Genomic DNA, 19436 nt, shown 5'->3' on the forward strand with positions numbered 1-19436 from the left:
TAATAAATAAAAGGCTTGGGACTCGGCAGATTTCAATTCCCCGTTGTAACGTTAGAACGGTCGAAACCGGATCGTCGGGCAATCACGAATTCAGATATCCTCCAATGCGTGTGGCCGTGTAATTATCAGAAGGGACATTAACTGCGCTCCCCGGGCATCGGCGTGTCTGACTTTATTCCCTCTCTTCTACGGATATTTTACTCTGTACTGTCTGAAAAAAATTGGGCGCAATCATTAAACTTAACGCGAAAAACAAAACAAAAAACTAACAAACTTTGCATACTAAAAACACACAATAGAATTTGAAATCCTGGCGTCTTTCCACAGAGTGTGTCAACGCCAGACATGTACACGTTACACCAAAAAGGTAGCTAAATAGTATTACTGATTACTCGCTCAAAAAGGAACTAAATACGTTACTCGTTACCCATCCTCGAAAGGAACGCGTTACTAACTTCAAAAGTATCTAGTTACCTTTCGCGTTACTTTGACGACCAAATACAGAACTGCTTTTGTTTCATGGTTTATGGTTTTCTTTTCAGAAGCCGTTGCACTTGAGCGGTAGCTGCCTCTCCAGGTGTTCATCAGTCCTGTTTCCCCGCTTCCTTGAGAATACGTCTCTGGCGACGCTGAAGGGTCGTTCTGCTGACGCGCACTCGAAGGAACGGCAGCGTTGTGCCTTAGGAAGAGCGTGATAATGTGGACGCTTGAGCTAGTTGGTAATTCATACCTGTGAGTGTGACTGCATATCCGCGCTGTTCCATTCAAGTAGGAAGAGCTGCTGAATTTGGAATTCCCTCTCTCTTTTAAACATCGAAGTTGACAAAGGGTTCTGTGCCTTCCCGTGTTGGGAACCCGCGGGTTTCCGTTCGGTCTGTACACGATTCTAGAACGTTCAACCAACGTATTCCTTATTCCGTTCGCTGGGTGAAGAACATTCCCAGGTGCAGAAGTGTAGTAAGTTGGGCGAGTTGGTATGATGACATGATGAACAGAACAGCGCACACAAAGACAAGGACAGAGAACAGCGCTTGTGTGTCCTGCATGTTCCTTTTCTCTGTCCTTGTCTTTGTGTGCGCTGTTCTGTTCATCATGACATTCCCAGGTGCAGAGTTCGACTGACGTGTTCAGCAATAAACGTTGGCTATTCTGTCATACTGTTTAGTTGTTTTTCGGGTCGCCCATCTGCCTTTGCTGCAATAGACGCATACTCTGGTTATAATGAAAACGCGGCCGTTCAAATTTTGTTGTGCAGGTTACTCCTCAAAAGTAACAAAATACCCTTACTCGTTACTTGGCTTTAAAAGTAACTAAGTACGTTACTCGCTTCTTGTCTGAAAAAAAAAGGTAACTAAATACGTTACTCATGGTTGAAAAAGTAACCAGGCAGAAGTACGTCGTTACTAGTAACGCCTTACGTACATGTCTGATCAACGCCCTTTGACCTTGCGTCATGGTGTTTTTTCGGGAGCTCTCGTTCAATCAAAGAGCGCCATTTGTGCGATGTTTATCGAGCTGCGTGGTTCTTAATACGACGGGTGAAAAAGGTGAAATGTGCCTTACACTTTAAGAAACCGGGAGCGTCTGCTCTCACGCAAAGCACTTCGGAAAGCCAATTGCTGCAATTCACGGAGGGCACTCGGTGAATGACGGAGCTGATACTATGTGAACCCCCTCCCCTCCCCTCCCCTCCCCTCCCCTCTCTCCTCTCCTCTCCTCTCCTCTCCTCTCCTTCCTCCCCCCCCCCCCCCCCCCCCGAAAAAGACAAAGCAAAAAAGTTTGCGTTGTAGCATTGAGCACGGTGAAACGTCACCGGGCAGACAGGTTTTTATATATTTTTTTCCTTACGTTTAAACATATTATTAGCTCCGTCACTCGCCGAGATATAGATATCAGCTTTCTCCCGCAGCCAAATGCTCTACGGGAGAAAAACCGCTTCAGATTTCTTAGAGTGATACCTCCTCACGTCAAGAACCACGAGACACGGGCATCCGTATTCCTTACTCCCAATCACTTCTCCTATCAATATTCCTACATTTAGTTTCTTTCATCACACCATAAACGACCGGAACGCCGTGCACTTTCAACTGTTCCTCGACACTAACTTTGCTCAAGTTTTAAGGCGTCTTTCTGCGTATAGTTCATGTCAGTCAGAAAGACTGTCAAGAGTGCAGTTTATGCTCATATTTTGTTTCGTTGGTGTCGGATTGGGATTTGTGTGTACGCACGAGTTTCGTTCCCTATTAAGTACCTTACTCTTAGGTGGACTTTAAATAGAAGGCAGTAACGAAATAAAGCTTGAAAATAATGCTGTTGTTATTACTGTACACAATGCCCGACAGCGTACGAATGTCAGAGTCACGAAGTTTCCAAATTCGCAATAATTCGCGCCGCACAAGCCTTCCACATTCCGGAAGTCGGTCTCGAAATCCGACTGCATTCCAAAGCAAAGTTATTGCGCTCAACGATCACTTACGGTTCCAGTTCGCAACTCGAACGGCGGGCGCTTCATCACCTTTCCTGCGTTTCGCATTTCGGCGGCGAGGCCGCGCCAATTTTCGCATGCACAATTGAATAGGCGGTTGCTGGCACGCTTCTCTCCTTCACTTACTCTCCGCTGGATGGCGGGTAGCCTCCTCTCGAGTTGCTAAATGGTAATAATGTCGACGCGGCACGCTGATTGTTCGCTGCCTCCCTCTATCCCGACGGCGGAAAAGCTCGTCGCGACTTTCGCCATTCATTCCTAATTACTTCCCATTGTAAAAAGGGAACCGTTGGTTTCCTTTTCTCTGCTTCCTTCCATTTTTTTCTTTCATTCATTCGGATCGTGTTCGTACGAACGAGAGAAGACAAGACAAACGACCAATGCGGTCTTTTGTGCGCCATTGTTTCGCTTCTAATTCTCTTCCTGGCGAGACTGCAGATGGCGATAGAGAGCGAAACAAAATTAAAACTGAACAGCAACATTTCAATAACACCCCCCCCCCCCCTTTTCCCCTTCCCGGGTTCCCAAAAAAGCAACAGAATAAAGAAACGTTGATTATCGTTTTACGGTAATTATGTTTACAAGAAACCAGAGATGGGGTCTCCTTTATATCTGCGTTTAATTAGTCTTTCCATTAAGTATTTGCCCCGTTGTTTCTTTTCCTTTTCAAAAGAAATTCTGTATAGAATACGCATTTTGTTTACTGTCCGTGCTTCTACATAAAGGTTCCTAGCTTGCTTACATCGAAGTTCTGCCGTTGTATATTTGCCCACGTTAGAATGGGAGAGTCGCGCATCGAATATCCCGCTAAATGAAAGCTTTTCTTTCGCGCGAGTGCGAGTGCATGTCTGTGTACGTGCGCGGTGTGAGTGTACGTGCATGTGCGTGTCCACTCGGAGTGTGTGGCCATGTCCGCGTGTATGTATTTATGCGCGTCTTTATGGGGGCATGTGAGTGTACACGAGTGTGCGCGCACATGCGCGTGTGCCTGTGTGCGTGCATGTGCCTGCGCGTATACGTCTGCGTTTGTGCTGCCAGTTTGTGTGCATGTACGAGCGTGTATTTGTTTCTACAACCGCGTGTGCATGTGTACATACATGTGCGTGTGCGTTTGTGTATCTGTACAGGGTGTTCCAAAGAAAATGTACAGGGTTTTCTTCGCTAGCAAAATAAACTACGCATCGCCGAACAGTCATTCTCCACCCAAGGTAGCGCTAGAGGTCCGAAGCAGATGCAAAAGTGTTAAGCAGGAACGATATTTTATTCAAAATTTATAGTGATTTTCTGATAAATTTCAGCGGGGAAAATGGCGGCCGACGAAGCTCTCGAATACGTGGAGCTGCTGACGTCAAAAGCGGGCGTAAATAGGCACCATTTTCCCATTGAAATTTTCAGAAAATCACTTCTAACTTTTGAATAAGATATCGGTCGGTCTAAAACTGGCATCTGGGTCTACCTCTACAGCTCCCCTTGGGCGGAGAAGGAGCGTTCGGCGATGCCTAGTTTATTGTTGCGGGAAAAAGGAAAAAAAAGAAAAAACTACAAAAAGTTAGGGCGCAAACGAGCTGGTGAAGGTTTAACATAATTTAAAGACAAAAACCCTCGGGATTGGGGAAAAGGCGAAGGACAACACAACACACAGAGTCTCAAATTGAGACTCTCTGCGTTGTGTTATCTTTCGTCTTTTTCCCAATCTCGGGTTTTTTGTTTTTTTTTCTTAAATTATATATATATATATATATATATATATATATATATATATATATATATAATATACATATATAAATATATATATAATTGTACTTTTTCTTTTAGGCATTTTGTATATCCGTGTGCACATGTGTGTACGTGTGCTTGCGCGTCTACGGGGGTGTAGTGAGCAAAAAGAAAGAAGATGGTTACGCGACACACCGCATCGGCACCGGATGCTTTCGAACGAACCGGTTAAGCATAATTGTAAATAGCTCAAATAAATTGTTATCTAAGGCAACGCGCTTCTAGAGGAGCGTGTGCACGTGTATGCAGGTGTGCGTAGGTGCACTTGTACGTGCGCATGTGTGCGTGCGGCGTTCACGTCGCGTTTCCTCAAAAATAAAACAATGTTTCTTTTTTTCTTCTTTTTTTTAAAGAAAACAACGTCGCAACAATTATCCGACACGCATCATTCCGCAAGAACGGTTACCTAAAACACGTAAAATGATATCGTGCGCTAAAGAAAAAACTACTAAATGACACGCAAGCATTTTTTTATGTTGTTGTTCTCAAGTATACGCTCCACGTGTCGTTGACGAACGACCGAAACGAACTATAGAAGAGCGGTTCTTGTTACACAGTACCCGCTTCTTGTATTTTTTCTTTTTTCCTTTCTTTTTATTTCCCCGTCTAAAAATTTCGGTGCCACCGCCGAAAGCCCGTAAGGTCGGCCGGAGAGTTTCGCGAGCAGTCCGAGATTTCCGGAGCCTGGGACGATGGGACGAGATATTAAACGCAAAACAAAAAAAAAAAAAAAAAAATAGGATCAAGAATAAACACTTATTCTTTAGGGTAATGACTCGTGCAGTCCAGAAGAAAGAAAATAAAAAAAAAAAATAAAACGGTTCTCGGTTATTTCATCTTTTAAGAGAAATAATGTATGCGCCGTCCCGCTTACCGTGCAGGGAGGCACGGCGGCATAATTTATCAGGGGCTTATATTCGTTTGCTCAGACAAACGCGGAGGCGCGTAACTTCATTCATTGGGGTGTGTGTCTCTCTCTCTTTTCGCCTTTTTTGTTTTTAAACTTCTACATAGATATTATTCAAGCTTAGCGGAACGGGTTTGTTGGCGCATCAAGGGACAAAAGACAACGGCATACGCTCTTCCGTGTTATCGCCTTTATTTCTATCCTTTTGTATTCCTTCAACTTTCGGCCCGCGAATTAAAACGAGCAGAAAATCTCGAAAGCGCCTTCACCGGACCCTTTACATCAAGGAATGTTTCCAGACTCACCGCACAAAAAACGCAGCGTGTTTTTTTTTTTTTTTCTTTTTGATAATTCAAATCACTAATAGCAAGTGCTTGTCGGTAAAATGCATAAACGCGCCGCTACGGTACATACGTTCACGTATGTAAACGAAGGCTCAAAATACTGGACCTGCGATGTTTGCCCGAAAGGTACATTCTAAAGCCGGGATCACACACGCTGCATATACATCTTAAAAAAAGACAGTCTGCACACAAGTTCGAACGGGAGTGACCGCGAGATCCGGGCTTCAAATGCCGCATGGCAATGAGTTCAACGAGAAACTTGGCACGCGGCATTCTAACCAGATTTATTGCCGTGACTTGAGTTTGCAGACTGTATTTTGTATTGTGTATAAATAGTGTGACCCTGACTTAAAATATCTAGAGCATCTCCTTTCCTTGTACAGCATTTGGCAGAGTCAACCGCTGCAATCTACGCTGGAAGATCGGTGAATAATAGAAACAAAATACATGGTTAGAAATAAAAAAAAAATAAAAAAAAACAGTATGCGCTGTGGCACTAAGTCGATAAATATGGTTTCCAAAAAAAAAAGCATAGCCTGGGAAAATCATTGAGGTTATTCACAAGTCTCCATTCATCCGCTGCTAACACTTATTTAGGTATTATAAAAACTTAATTGACCGCGCCATCGGAATTAGGAGACCGATGTATGGGTGATGATTAAATGCAATATAAGCGTCGAGTGCAGTGGAGCTACAGCTAAAAAAGTTTGTTAGAAATTCTTTCTTGAATTTGGACTCGGAAAAACAAAATTACGACAAAACTACAACCGATGATGCGAGCCACATGCCGCAATCTTTCAGTATATGACGTGCAGTAACCGCGCAGTTTTGAAAATGTTATTGCAGGGAACGTAGAACAGTCAAATTAATACTCAACAAGTTCCATTTTATTTTCATATCTTTTTTTTTTTTCAAATACACGACGTGTGCGCGCTCAAAAAGTCGGCTGTGTTCCCTTGCACACGGCTGCGCTGCGGGGCAACAAGATGCGCAGGATCCCGATGTCTTGTTTTGTTTACCTGTTTGTTATATTTGGCGGGTGTCGCTCCCTCGCTACCACACAGCCCGTTACGGCGTGGTGATAAGCGCATTTAAAAAAGCTAGCTCAAAGTTCTAAGAAAACCACGAACAATAAAAAAAAAAAAGAGCGGAACTTCGGAGCACCGTTTCTGTTCAAATAACAATAATAATAAAATAGAACAGCAGGTTGTTTCGAAGCTATCGTCAAACGTTTTGAAAATTCGCAAAATCCTACCGCAATGACATGGTAGCGTAGCGGGACCCGAGTGGTATATAATTTCAGTGTTGAGAAACGGAAGTTAACTTTTGGCGCAATGTTGGCTCAAAGTTGCCACAACAGTGGCTCAATTTATCCCAGGTTTTGTGAAATGTAGGAGAATGTAGGAGAAAAAGAAGTTAACTTTAGGTCCAATGTTGACGCAAAGTTGGAACAATAGTGGCTCAATTTATCCCAAGTTTTATGAAATGTAGCAGAATGTAGGAGGGTACGCGATTTGGCGTACCCTGGCACAAATGACGCAGCAATTCCATCGCCGATATACGTCCGATTTTGGTATTTATAGGTGACGATCAATTATCGTGCTTTCCCGCATGTTTTGCGTTGCAGTCAACAAATGGGATCTTGCTTATACTTGCTTCCTTTTAAAAGTTAAGAAATCTACGTGAAGGCTGTAAACACGCGCCAGATTGAGTCGCCCATGGCAACCTTCTCTTCTCTTACCGAGATATGAGCCACTGAAGCAGGTGTTGGCGAGCCTCCACAAAGTCCTATGCTGGGGAGAAGGGCAAACTAGCACTTAAAATGGCAATAACCTGTCGTGCTGAAGCGATGATGAAGGGAAGCGAACGGAATAAGAGGAAACAATAACTGAAGGTCCGTAATGGCGGCGCCCACGCACAGCTGCCTGGAAGCGCCTATACGGCGTGCAAGTTCGCACGAGCCTCGCGCACATCGAGCGTATCTTTACCCGCCGAATGTGCCCCATCTGCTTTTCATTCTGGGGGGATCGGTGGCCCAGTGATCTAGCGCACACCAGCTCGGAGCACGTGGAGCGAAAGCTATCGCTGCAGAACCCAGGATCCTGGGTTCAATCCCCACTCCTGCCCGTTTCGATCTGGATGAGCACGGTACCGGCGTGCGGTCGTGTATCAGCACTGCGTGGTGCACGGTAAAGAACCCAGGTTAGCGGTTGCACCGCACTGGCTAAATTGCTCATCTACAGCTGAGACACCAGACGCCCACTGAGGCAGACTAACTTCCGGCTGTATAAACATACACAACACAATATTTGCTTTGCTTTTGATTCTCCCGGCCTCAACCAATACGACGGCGCGCCATTCGGCTGACTCGTCTGCGTGCGTGTCCTATACGCATCCTTGAAGTTAACCTTCGGTTAGCGCGCCCCTACTTGCGCTGCGATGGGCCAAAAGGCGCGTTTTGGAACGCTTGCTCGCCGTTTTCAGCTAATGCCGCCTAAAAAACAAGAGCTCTATTCCCCCATCCCCCTTTTCCTCTTTTCCAACGTCTAGACTGGACGGATGGATGGATGGATAAGGCTGAACCTTTTGAATCGGGCGGCAACTTGCGCCACCTAGCCAGTGTTTTTTCTTTCCCCTAACCATTTTTTTTAATCATAGGGTTATATATATACACTGATCTCTATGTCTATTTTCTGGATTGCGTTTGACCAGCTCCGCCTATGCACGGGAATCCGGCCACGGTCGGCCATCTTTTTGGTAGAGTTATATTATCACTAGCCATCATAGTAACATGGCAGACAGCGCAATGGCGGCAGGCTGCCATAAAATAGCCGTGGATCTAGTACACTGTACCGTGGGTGATATTTCGTGCTTGATTGAAGTTGTTCGACGAAGCAGATTCTCGAAACCCGGCGTGAACGGTAGCCTCATCTTCGAGGAACCGGCGAAACTTCTACGAAAGCGAAGCACCGGGGGAAAGCAGCGCAGCTCGCCTCGAAAGCAGACTCCGTACCGGCGCCTGCTTTCGATGCTTCTTTCGATGTGACTTTTGATTCGTGCTGTGCTGCTTTTCCACGGTGCTGCGATTTCGTGGAACTTTCACCGAGCCCTCAAAGATCGGGATACCGCTCACGCCGGGTTTCAAAAGCATGTTTCGTCAAACAATTTCAATCAAGCACAAAATATCACCCACCATATTTTGACGGCGGCCTTCCACCACACCTGCCAGAACGCTGTCTTCCATGGATGGATGATAGTGGCTGCAGGAGCTGTACCTTGGCTAAAGGTAATATAATTCTACCAAAATATGACCGCCAGTGGCCGCATTCGCGGAGCGGGCAAACGCGATCCAGCAATTGTCATAGAGATCAGTGTATATCTAGATGTTCATTCTTAAAAGTTATATACTAGTGGATTCACGCAGCACCACCTAGCTTGTGTCAGCATCGCCGCAAGCGCGTCCATGCAGCGTGTCACTGAGCGCGACGCTAGCGCACGGCGACGTTAAGGCACCTGCCGCGTTGCGGCGTCGTGATGACGCTATGATGACGTCATCATTTGCGGGCGTTATCTTCAATGTGTTATTGATTCAGCCACACGCTGCCCTAAAAAAGAAAGGCTCGGCGTAGGTGCGGGTCTGACCTAGGTTGGTGGCCGGGTTCCGTATCCAGTCCTCGGCGGCCTCCTTGACGTAGAAGACCTCCCAGCCGACCGAGTTGTACGTCATCCGTCGCACGTCCAGGAGACGGTTGCCCTCTTCCTTGAGCGCCGAGGCACCGGGAAGCGCCTGGTACACCCGCACCTGCCGCAGCATCAACGAGACGAAAAATGGAAGCAATGACCACCGATCAAAGCACGAACACAAGAAAGCAACCAAAAAAGAGATAAGAGTGCAGCAATTCTGAGTTAAAGAGCGATCGCTTAGATTTGTTTACAGGACATTAAACACTTGTTTCGGGGATTGTCCTAGATCTATCCATTTTTCCGCTAAATTTAGCTGGAAATCCGAATTGATGTATAGGTCACACGACGTCAATATCCCCTCTAAATTTAGCGGTGAAACTGAATTGGTGTATAGGTCACGTGACGTCAGGTCAGGTCAGGTGACACGCTGCAGACATGTTCCAGGAATACAAACGTACGAGGCAGACATGCTTCGAATACGTGACGATGACATCACGTGACCCCGTGACGTCACGTGCCACCGTGCCGCCACGTGACACGGAGAAATGTTCCGGCTAAATTTAGAGGGCCACGACGCGTGTGTGCGCACGAAACACACACGGAGATGGGGATCTGCGTGCGAAACCTTGCCAATTGGGAATTTTCGCAGACCGTTGTTTTCTCTACACCTCCGCGACGTTCTCCGCAGCGGAGACGCCGTTACTGCGCATGCACTCTGCTAGCCTTGTTTTGCAGAGTTCGGGATTAGTGGGTTTGCGGACAGCGTAGGCAAACGGCGGAAACGATCTTCGAAAACTCTCTTTAAAGACGGCCTATCGCCGTGAAAGTATGGTGCCTCGAACGCGTCTTTCCGACCGGTGAGTTTACGGCGTCCAAAAAAGTGGTTCCTTCGATTTCCGCACGATGACGTCACAGAAGAGTCACGCTGCCGCCGCCCGCAATCCTGGCGGTGTCCCACAGCAGCGGTGGCGGACACCTGTTCCGCTGCGGGTTGCTCTCCAGCTTCACAGCCCACGGAAGCTTCCACAGCCAGGAGTTGAGACGCCATGACGACCGCGACACTCGCGTTTGCTCTTGCTTTTTTTTTTTTTTTCCGCAATTTTTACGATGATAGTTGCCAGGATCGCGACATCCGACAGCGTAACACCCCGGCTCTTCTGACATCACTTGTTGCCACGTACCGGGACCACGTTCGATGCGCGGGCGGCATACGGATCAGTCGGACACGCGTCCAGGCACCGTATAGTAAAAGTGCACTCGAAATGAATAACATATGCGCCAAATGGTACAACATCTCAAGCTGGCGTGGTCACAATGCCCATGCATCATACAAATGACAGTCTGCAAACACGAGTCACTACACTATCCGTGGTTCGAATGCCGCGTGCTCAAGTGTTCTGCTTGAACTCACCGCCATGCGGAATTCGAAGCACGAATCTCGCGGTGAATCGCTTTCGAACCTGTGTGCAGACCGTCTGGACGACGACCACCGAGGCAAGGTTTTGCCTCGGCGGCCGTAGTTCAGAAAGCTTAACATTCATTGACCACGACAAAAGTTAACGGTGGTGCGTGATTGGTCCACCATGTGAATGCACCGTAAGGAGCACTTTTGGATGAGTTTGATTGACAATCGAACGGTTAAGTCGCAATCGCACTGCTCGCACATCGAACAAGAGACGCGGAGTTTCTCTACAGACACGACGCAGACTTATCTGAGGGCACGCGTTAAGGCTGTTCGAAGTATGTTTGCGACTTATTTCGTCTGCGGACAGTTCTTGTATGACCAATACGTGAGGGGATCGTCGTGGAAGGAAGAAACACGTCACAGACTGTCTTTTGTATGATGTAGTAGCAGCGTGAACACGGATTTAAGAAGAAAACAATGCGAAGCGTGACTTCCTAGACAAAGTTTGAAAAAAGGAACACTATATCGGAAGCCATGCTCCGTGCGGGGATCATGTTGGCTTCCTGACAGCCGGACGTTGACAGCACTAAAGAAGCGTCTCTTCCTGCTGTGGAGGCTCTAGAAACCTGACAGTCTGCTTGTACAAACCATGTTCCAAAAAAAAATGAAGCAGAAGATTTTTAACGGGTGCTGGGTCCTTCCGAAAAATCCCAAGACGTATTGTTCGTTTTTTTTGTGTGTGTATGTTTTTGTTTTTTGTAGGTAGGAGTTGTTCTTGAAAGCCCTTTAAGAAGCTTACGTACGGTTGAGGCAATCACAAACAATGGGGTATTATACAATTGTATCCCCACTGAGATCACCACAGAGTTTATAAACAAGACCCCTGGACGAAAAAATAATAACACCGATAACAAAATTTTTACAACGCACGAAACCATGTTGTTGTTGTTTTCTCTGAGCCAAAAAGCGTTCTTTACGAGAACGAGATTGAAACCGCCCGGCGCAATTTGTTTCGTGTATCTTTATTGCGTCGTTCTTCTTTCAGCAGTTTCCGCCTTCGTTGGAACCATACTGGCCTTAAGCAATAGCGACCGCTTCGAAGCAACTTGCTCATTTGATGTTGCAATCTGATGAAGGTTGGCCGTTACTTAGTGCCAGCCGCAGGGCACAAGCAGAGTAAGAACACCGCAGAGGCTAACAGAAGGGGCACTTGGATTAGGTTGGCTAACTGTCGAGCGTTTACTCACGCTAAGCAAAAGTAATTCGTGCCTTCTTGCGCCTTTCTGTGGCTAACCAGTCGCTCGACTGTTTGATGCGCTTAGCACACCCGAGCTCGGGATCAAACTTCGCAACGTCGGGCAGGTATATACGCAGCGCAGTCTTTTTTCCCACAAGACTCAAAGGGAGAGGATCTGCCTTTTGTTCGGAACGATTCTGTGTGACATCTCAGTCCTTCATTGCAAAATAAACGAATACAAAAAAACCTGCATTATACAGAAGGTTACACTTAAGCGGTTTGTGCAGGTGAGTTATACGGCCAGGGGGACATTATGTGGGTGGCTATTCTTTGCGATAAGTGGGCTAAATAATTAAAATTTGTTAATTAACTCTTTAATTAGTAAAAATAGACATTAGGTTCCAAATAGAAACTTACTGAGCGTCATCGAAAACCACTAAATCAACTCTTTTTAGAACAACTTAGAGCTCGCGAGAAACTCGGGGGCGCGCCAAAGTTACCCGTAAAGCAGGGGCGAAACTACGAGCAGTGGCGGAACGCGGATGATTAGACTATCATCCGCGCGTTATTATACACACTAACGTAACTATACACACTACCGCAAAACAAATTATATCTCGTGATTCAGGATCGCCGACTTGGACTAAACAGATCATAACCCAAAAATCGTAAAAATGGAGTGGAGTTGCCCTTTAAATGTTTAAAACTTCTATGGACAGCTATCCGATTGCAGTAAGATGTCGTACGAACGTCACCGAGGCACCAAATTCTGTCTTGTCAGTGACCAGAAAGTACTTTCGAGTGTCCGGCAAATGGACCGCGGCGACCGCCAAAGCATTGCACACTCTTCCCCGCACATTGCTAGGCTACGTTCGTGCAGTCGCGCGCTTTCCCGCTAAATTTAGGGGACTGCCACGACCCTACAAGATACGTGGCTTGCCAACCAGATACGTGGCTTGCCGCCGTCGCTCATAGATGGCGGTAGGTGTCCAGAGTTCGGTGTCTTCATTTCTTTGCGGGGGACACGATCCTGGGGAAACTAGCCCTGAACAGCTCCGCTGTAAAAAACTAATGATGTCAACTTTTTTTATTTTTTTTTTAGTTTTATGGTGTCTGAAAACGGTACAATCCGAGTTATAGACTTTCCTGGGACTCCTGGCAAGCCGGCGTCACGCTGCTCCATACATCATAAAAAATACAGTCTGCAAACACGAGTCACCGCAATATCCAAGGTTCGGATGCCGCGTGCACAAGTTTCTCCTTGAACTTATCGCCATGCGGCATTCGAAGCACGTATCTCACGGTGACTCACGTTCGAATCTTTTTGCAGACTGCCTTTTATATGATGTATAAGTAGTAAAACCCCGGCTGTAGGGAATCCGCACTATGCACAGCGTCACGGTTACTTACTAGCTGTACTTACAGAGATGCATGTATCTTCCGAGAGGTCTGAACCCACTCTGTATAAAAAAGCAAAAACAAGAAGAAACGACGCGGGGAAGGTTTTACATACTCAAACAGACCGTCACGTCCAAACTCACTCTCATCCCTCAAACTTCGCATAATTACATATAGTACACGTTTTGGAAACGTCACGACCGAATTACGTTGCAGCGTCGCCGGGAGCAAAATAATGAATGGGTCACCCGACCGTCGAGACGTATAGCAAAATACGCCTCAGAGTCTTCGAACGAGGCTGGTACCCCGCAGTTCGTCCGTCCCCTCGTTCGCTCATTTCGGAGGCAACGACATCGGCTCTATATTGGATCAAATGACGCGGTGAACCAAACGACGATCTGGCCTCCGCGCTCCAAGATCCTCCCGACCATCGTATCAACCCATTTTTGCCGGCGATTCGCCGCAAACTACAGCTTCCTCGTCCTCCGCGGGAGGAGGACGACAAGAGGACCTTCTATCTTTTTTTGTTTTGTTTTTGTTCTAAAGAGTCAGAGAGGCTTGATTAATGTTTTGCGTACTCGCGGAGACTGCGACGGCCGTCCGCGCGAGCGAGTACGCGCGTGTGTGTTGCAAACTTGCTGCTCTTCTTGCATCTTAATCCGGTCCAGCTACGAGGATCGTACATCACGGCTCTTGCGAAGTTTTTGCCGTCGTCCAGACATTGTGATTCTTCTTTTAACCCTCCGAACGAGCTTTTCTATACCACGTACGCGCGGCACCACCGCCAGCGGTCGCTCGTTTATCAAGTTTCCGCTAGAGTGCCTAGATTGCAGAGTATTTCCCGGGTCACGTGATTATAGGCGGCCTTTACATATCGAGCTGCAAGGGGGTGAAGAATGCGTTTATCATCTGCAAGCGTCTCCGCCTCTCCGTCCACTTTTCTCCACACCGGTACACAACGCAACGCGTGCGCGATGGTTACCAATCGGCGAAGGATTCAGGAGGCATCCACCATAATTCTGCAAACGCTCTCCATGGTATGAGTTGCTCCCTCTCTTATATCTAAGTTCTCTAGTCTCCACTCTCTCGAGAGTCGGTACATGGGAGAGCTGTCGCGGGAGTTTCTTGATTGGGCGCGCAGACTGCGCGGTCTAATGTCAGACAGTTTCTTCTTACAGCGGAAGCTGTTAGTGCCCCTTCCCGGCAAAAATGCTCATGCACGAACGCAAAACCCTACTCTACAGCAGAGGCACTGCTCTCCCCACCCCCGTCGTCCCTCATACACGGCGAGGCTCCCTCTCGCTCCCCCTCCCCCTTCTTCCCCTCTGAAGGCCGCCGTTGTTCAGCCTCCCCTCTCCGTCCCGCCCCCCCTCCCCCCCCCCCCTTCTGGCAGCCGCCGTTATGGAAGGCCCACGTAATCGCCCTGTGCGGACACGCTCCCTCGCCTCCCCACCGCCGCCTCCCAGGATCCGTTCTCGTGTGCTCTCTGCGCCGTTACAGAACAGCTCGCGTACACACTTTCGTCTCTTCCACCGCAGGCACGGTCACGGTCGCCTCAATTCTTAAGGAAAAAAAAACTTTATAAAAATGCAAAAAAAAAACACACGTTTTTTTTTTTTTAACGCATGCAACATTTTGCACAATTGTTTCATCAATTCTCCTACATCAGTTCTACTGAGAGCAAAGAGCCCATTGCAAACATGGTACAGCGCACTTGCTGAAGGCAAACATCTTCAACATGCCTTTCTACAATGGATTAGCTACCGCTGTCAATCGCCACACACTTAGTGTGGTCGTTTGCAGTTTTTGTTTGTTTGTTGTTAATATGGCCGTCGCCTATATATCGTGTACAGTGTGATTTCTAATCTGGCAGCTTGTCTTTTATTTTGGCCGCGTAGAAGTTTGGTACAAAGCGCTTACTCTGTGTGTGTGCATTCTTGACAAAAACCCGCTTTCGTTTAATTGCATTTCTTCGTTTGACTAGGAATTTTCACTGTTCTCATTATATAACGATTAAGTCCGTTTTTACTTGCGAAATTCAAATATATACACACTTTATTTCCTCGAGTTATAGCCGCACTTCCTATGAACAAAGCCCTTGCGTCTACTTGCCTGCAGAACACATAAACAACCAATCATCGCGTTTTGCATAAAAAGAAAAGCGCAGGGAATAATGAGGACGAGAACACGATTCTCTGTAAAAATACGATCTGAGCAGACAGCATTTTCGCCCGAAGACTTCATCTCTGTCCCTTAAATCACTGCCATTTTTCTGCCGATCGCGGCGATTCGCTATCCCCGTGCTCCGCGGGAAAGCAAACCCACAGACTTTGTTCATAAACAGTACGGCTATTACTCGAGCAAATACGGTAGTTAGAGCCGAATACAACTGAAAAAAAAAGGCCAACAACACAGCATCGTTTACACACGCTTCTCCCACACCCCCAACCGAACATGTGCACTTGTCTTGGCGGTCTACCACTCCACGCATTCGCCATGACCTCGAGAGATCATGAACTTGAAGTGACATCTTACGATCGTTTGATCTCTTGAGGTAACGGCGAATGTGTCTAGCGGTAGACCGTCAAAACAAGTGCAAATGTCTGGTTCAGGATGCGGGAGAAACGAATATAAACAATGATGTGCAAAAAAGTAGTTAGCAGCGTTTGAGACGTGTTATTCTCCTGTCCCTTTCTTTCTGTCGTCTCCGGTTTTAACTACCAGTCCCTTTCTTTTTGTCGTCTCCGGTTTTAACTAGGCATATAACTTAAACTAGCTCGTCTGTTTATTAGCCTTATCATCAAATACATAAAAGGTTTGTGTTATCTGTCGTAATTTATTTTGTACTGAAACGGACCTAAGAGAGTGAATGTACACACACACACAAACCCACGCACACATACACACACACGCGCACGCACGAACACAAATGCACGCTTGCTCGAACTAAATGCCATGACTGATTCCAAACACACTTACGGGGCTCATTCACACGACAGAGTTTGAATACGCTTCGCTTCGTTACATTGAAGCGACTGCGAATTCCGGGAAATCCGTGCTTCGAATGCCGCCCGTCAGACTCCTCCCCGCATTGGTTGCCACGCGGCATAGGAAGCACGGGTGTCCCGGCAACTCGCGATCGCATCTCCACGGTAGTCGCTGCATGCAGTTGAAAAAAATATAGCGTGAATCGACCTTTAAGTGGCCTTTAAAACCATCATTTTAAGAGACACTTAAAAGCGGCATAACTTCAACACTTGCATAAACCGTGGATAGGGGATTACCAATCTCGGATTTGCTTTGAGTACTTCGTCTATGAAATTCGAGGGGGGGGGGGGGGGGGGGTATGGATGGTGTGTATAAGTCAGTGGTTGTGGATACGCTGAGCTGAGTAACATTACCTTAGCTGGCTACTTTTCGCGCTTCACACTAAATCCTTCATATTCCGTGCGATTACTCGCAAATATAACGCCTCTGCGACGTTCTACGGGTAGACAAAACCTTTGAATAGAACGCATGCATAACCTTCAGTGGCGTTGGGACGATTATTATTAATATTATTATTATTTTATTATTATCGCCTTAAACAACATGTGTCGCAACCTAAGAGATTGTCCGCGCAGCCACGCCCAAAATTATTCCGTATTATTGGGGAGGAGATCGAGGAGGAGTGGCGCTCCCTAGTGGCCAGCTCTCGAACTAACGCTGTGTGGCCGATAAACTCTTCGACCGCACTGATTAGCGCATTTGCTGCCATAGAAAACGACAACGCAAGGCTCATGAAAGATATGTAACACTATTCTTTTCTCCTGAACCCATCTAGATAAAACTAATCTTGTCCCATATTGCGTTCAATGCCATCAAAGTCCTCGTCAAAACAAGCGGCGGATTCAGAGGGGGGACCAGGTGTCCTGACCTCGACGACGGCGGACAGTGTCCGCATCGTCGCGTACGTGCTGCAGTCCTCCGCGCTGCATATACCCGGTTCAAAAGCACGCTTCAGGCACTGCGGTACGCAGCAAAGGCGCACCATATCGCTACAAACAAATATGCAGCAAGCGCGGAAACGATGCAGCGTACGCTAGGCGAGTGTTGCCGTCGGAGTTGTTTGCCACACAGCGATTTTTTTTCTGGTGATGATGATAATAATGAAATTGCGCCCCCTATAGTTCTATGTCCTCGCCAATAGTTACGCGAAAAAACGAGAAACCTGTCGGAAAATTCCCCCCCTTTAGAGAATGTTCGCGTGACGCTTTTCTCCGGGACCAGGACGCAAGACAAAAAGGCCATTTTGTTGGACAGTGCTCCGACAGCCCCGGCATTCTTCGAGTACACGAACGAGTGAACGCACCTAACACAGAGATAAAGAAACCAGCAGAGAAATGTCTCCGTGAAAAGAGTCAAAGGGTGGAGACGTAAAGCCCCAGCAACGGCCTTTCGTCGCACGAATGGCATGACTCATCCGCCCGATTAGGTTCAGTTGACGATGTCCCTGGTATCGAAACTTTTGTGCGCCCTTTTCTTATTCGTAACATGGTGCTTTTCAAAATTCTGCGCCACGCTTTTTGAAATCCGGTGGTGTCTTTTTTTTTTTTTTTTAATATAGTTTGCTTTTGAATCCACATCTATTTTCTTTCTTTTAGAAGTGCGTGTATATCCCTGATGTCAACGTATCCTGGTGTGTCTCCTATTTGACTACTTATACTTTGTCGGGTCAACCCCCCCCCCCCTCTCTCTCTCTCTCTCTCTCTAGAATTTTTGTTTTCTTGAATTACACCTAAGAGTACCTTATTTTTTTTATTTTAGTTTGCTTATAATATTATTACGAAGGAAAATGTGTTGGAACAGCCTCGCTGTCAGGGTTGAATACCAACCGAATAAAACTAAAAAAACTAAAATAAAATATAAAATAAAAAAGACGACAACAAAAGCGCTTAGAAGACGAGTTGAACTTTGATATTCGCGAGCCCCGGTTTCAGCACTGCCTTTTGGAATTCTAGGCTCGCTCAGCACATAGGATTCGTGTCACGGTAAGTTTCAAAATAAAAACGAACTAAAAAAAGAAAAAAAGAAAACTGAACTGTACCGGGCAGCAGAACAAGACAACTTAACGAACAACTACGACTTTTTTATTTATTATTTTATTTCCGCGTACGGATAGTAGCACACATACAAAGTAGTTTCTACCGTTTCCGTGCATTCTGTTTTTATTACAACATGGGCGTGAAGTTGAACGGGAAAGATTCTGGCGAATCTTCCTCGTTCAAACTGTCCTCCTTTCACAGCTTTTTTTGTTTTGGCCCCTCGGTGGTGTCCATTTTTTATGTGTGCGCTGTATCCATTTCCAGAGCGTCGTGTTTTGACAATTTGGTGGCGCCGGTCTGAATGTCCTCTTTCACAGCTTAATTAATGTTTTGCCCGCCGGGTGGAGTGAAGCTTCGATTAGAGAGCCTCAATGTCCTTCTTTTAGGGTCATGATCCATCCTTTGTAGCATCCGATGCCGACAACACGCGCTCACGAGAAAAAATACAGAGAAATCGCCGAAAACAAAATATAGCCGTAGCACAGTCAACACCAAAAGCGCGTGCAGCCACTGCAAAAAAACAAAAAAAAAAAAACAAAAAAACACGCTCTTGTACGCTTTACAAAAAAAAAAAAAGAAATGTAAGAGGAGGAAAGGAAAGGAAAAGAAAAAAAAAGCGTTCCGAACAAAATGGATAACTGTCATCACACTAAGCAAAGCGCACATGAACGCACTCTAGTTTTGATGTGAGCGCTGTACTGATTTCTAGACCTTCGTGGGTTAACGTTTGGTGGCGCCGGATTGACAGTCCTTTCACAGCTTTATGTTTCGGCCGCCTGGTGGTGTGACGTTTTGATGCGTGTGCTGTATTTATTTCTGAAGTTCTACGCTTTGGCCGCTTGGTGGCACCGGTGTCATGAAGTCATCCCGAAAACAAGGGAGGTTGGTAAACAGTTTATTTACATTAAAACTACATTTTCGCAAAAAAAAAAAAAAGAACAAAGGGGAGCGCTTTCCGTGTGTGTGATTTTTGCCGCACTCCGCTCCCTTTGTTCTTCGCCTGTTCTAGCATTATTTTGCCCTTTTTATATAATTATGTACCAACTAAATGTACCCTGTGAACGAAACGATCAAAGGAATATGTATTGGCGGAACATTGGGGATTGCGTTAGCATG

The 19436-nt window shown here is 46.4% G+C and overlaps 1 protein-coding gene across 1 annotated transcript in view; it reads right to left on the bottom strand.

Moving 5' to 3' along the window:
• LOC8030744 (bone morphogenetic protein 7) overlaps positions 1 to 19436 on the bottom strand; it is a 200256-nt gene that overhangs the window by 32289 nt on the left and 148531 nt on the right. The window contains 1 exon segment of the mRNA XM_042292372.1: positions 9155 to 9314. Within this exon segment, the coding sequence (XP_042148306.1) occupies positions 9155 to 9314 (160 nt within the window).

This window comes from Ixodes scapularis, unplaced genomic scaffold, assembly GCF_016920785.2.
Source record: "Ixodes scapularis isolate PalLabHiFi unplaced genomic scaffold, ASM1692078v2 PGA_scaffold3__209_contigs__length_174095766, whole genome shotgun sequence".
NCBI lineage: Eukaryota > Metazoa > Arthropoda > Arachnida > Ixodida > Ixodidae > Ixodes > Ixodes scapularis.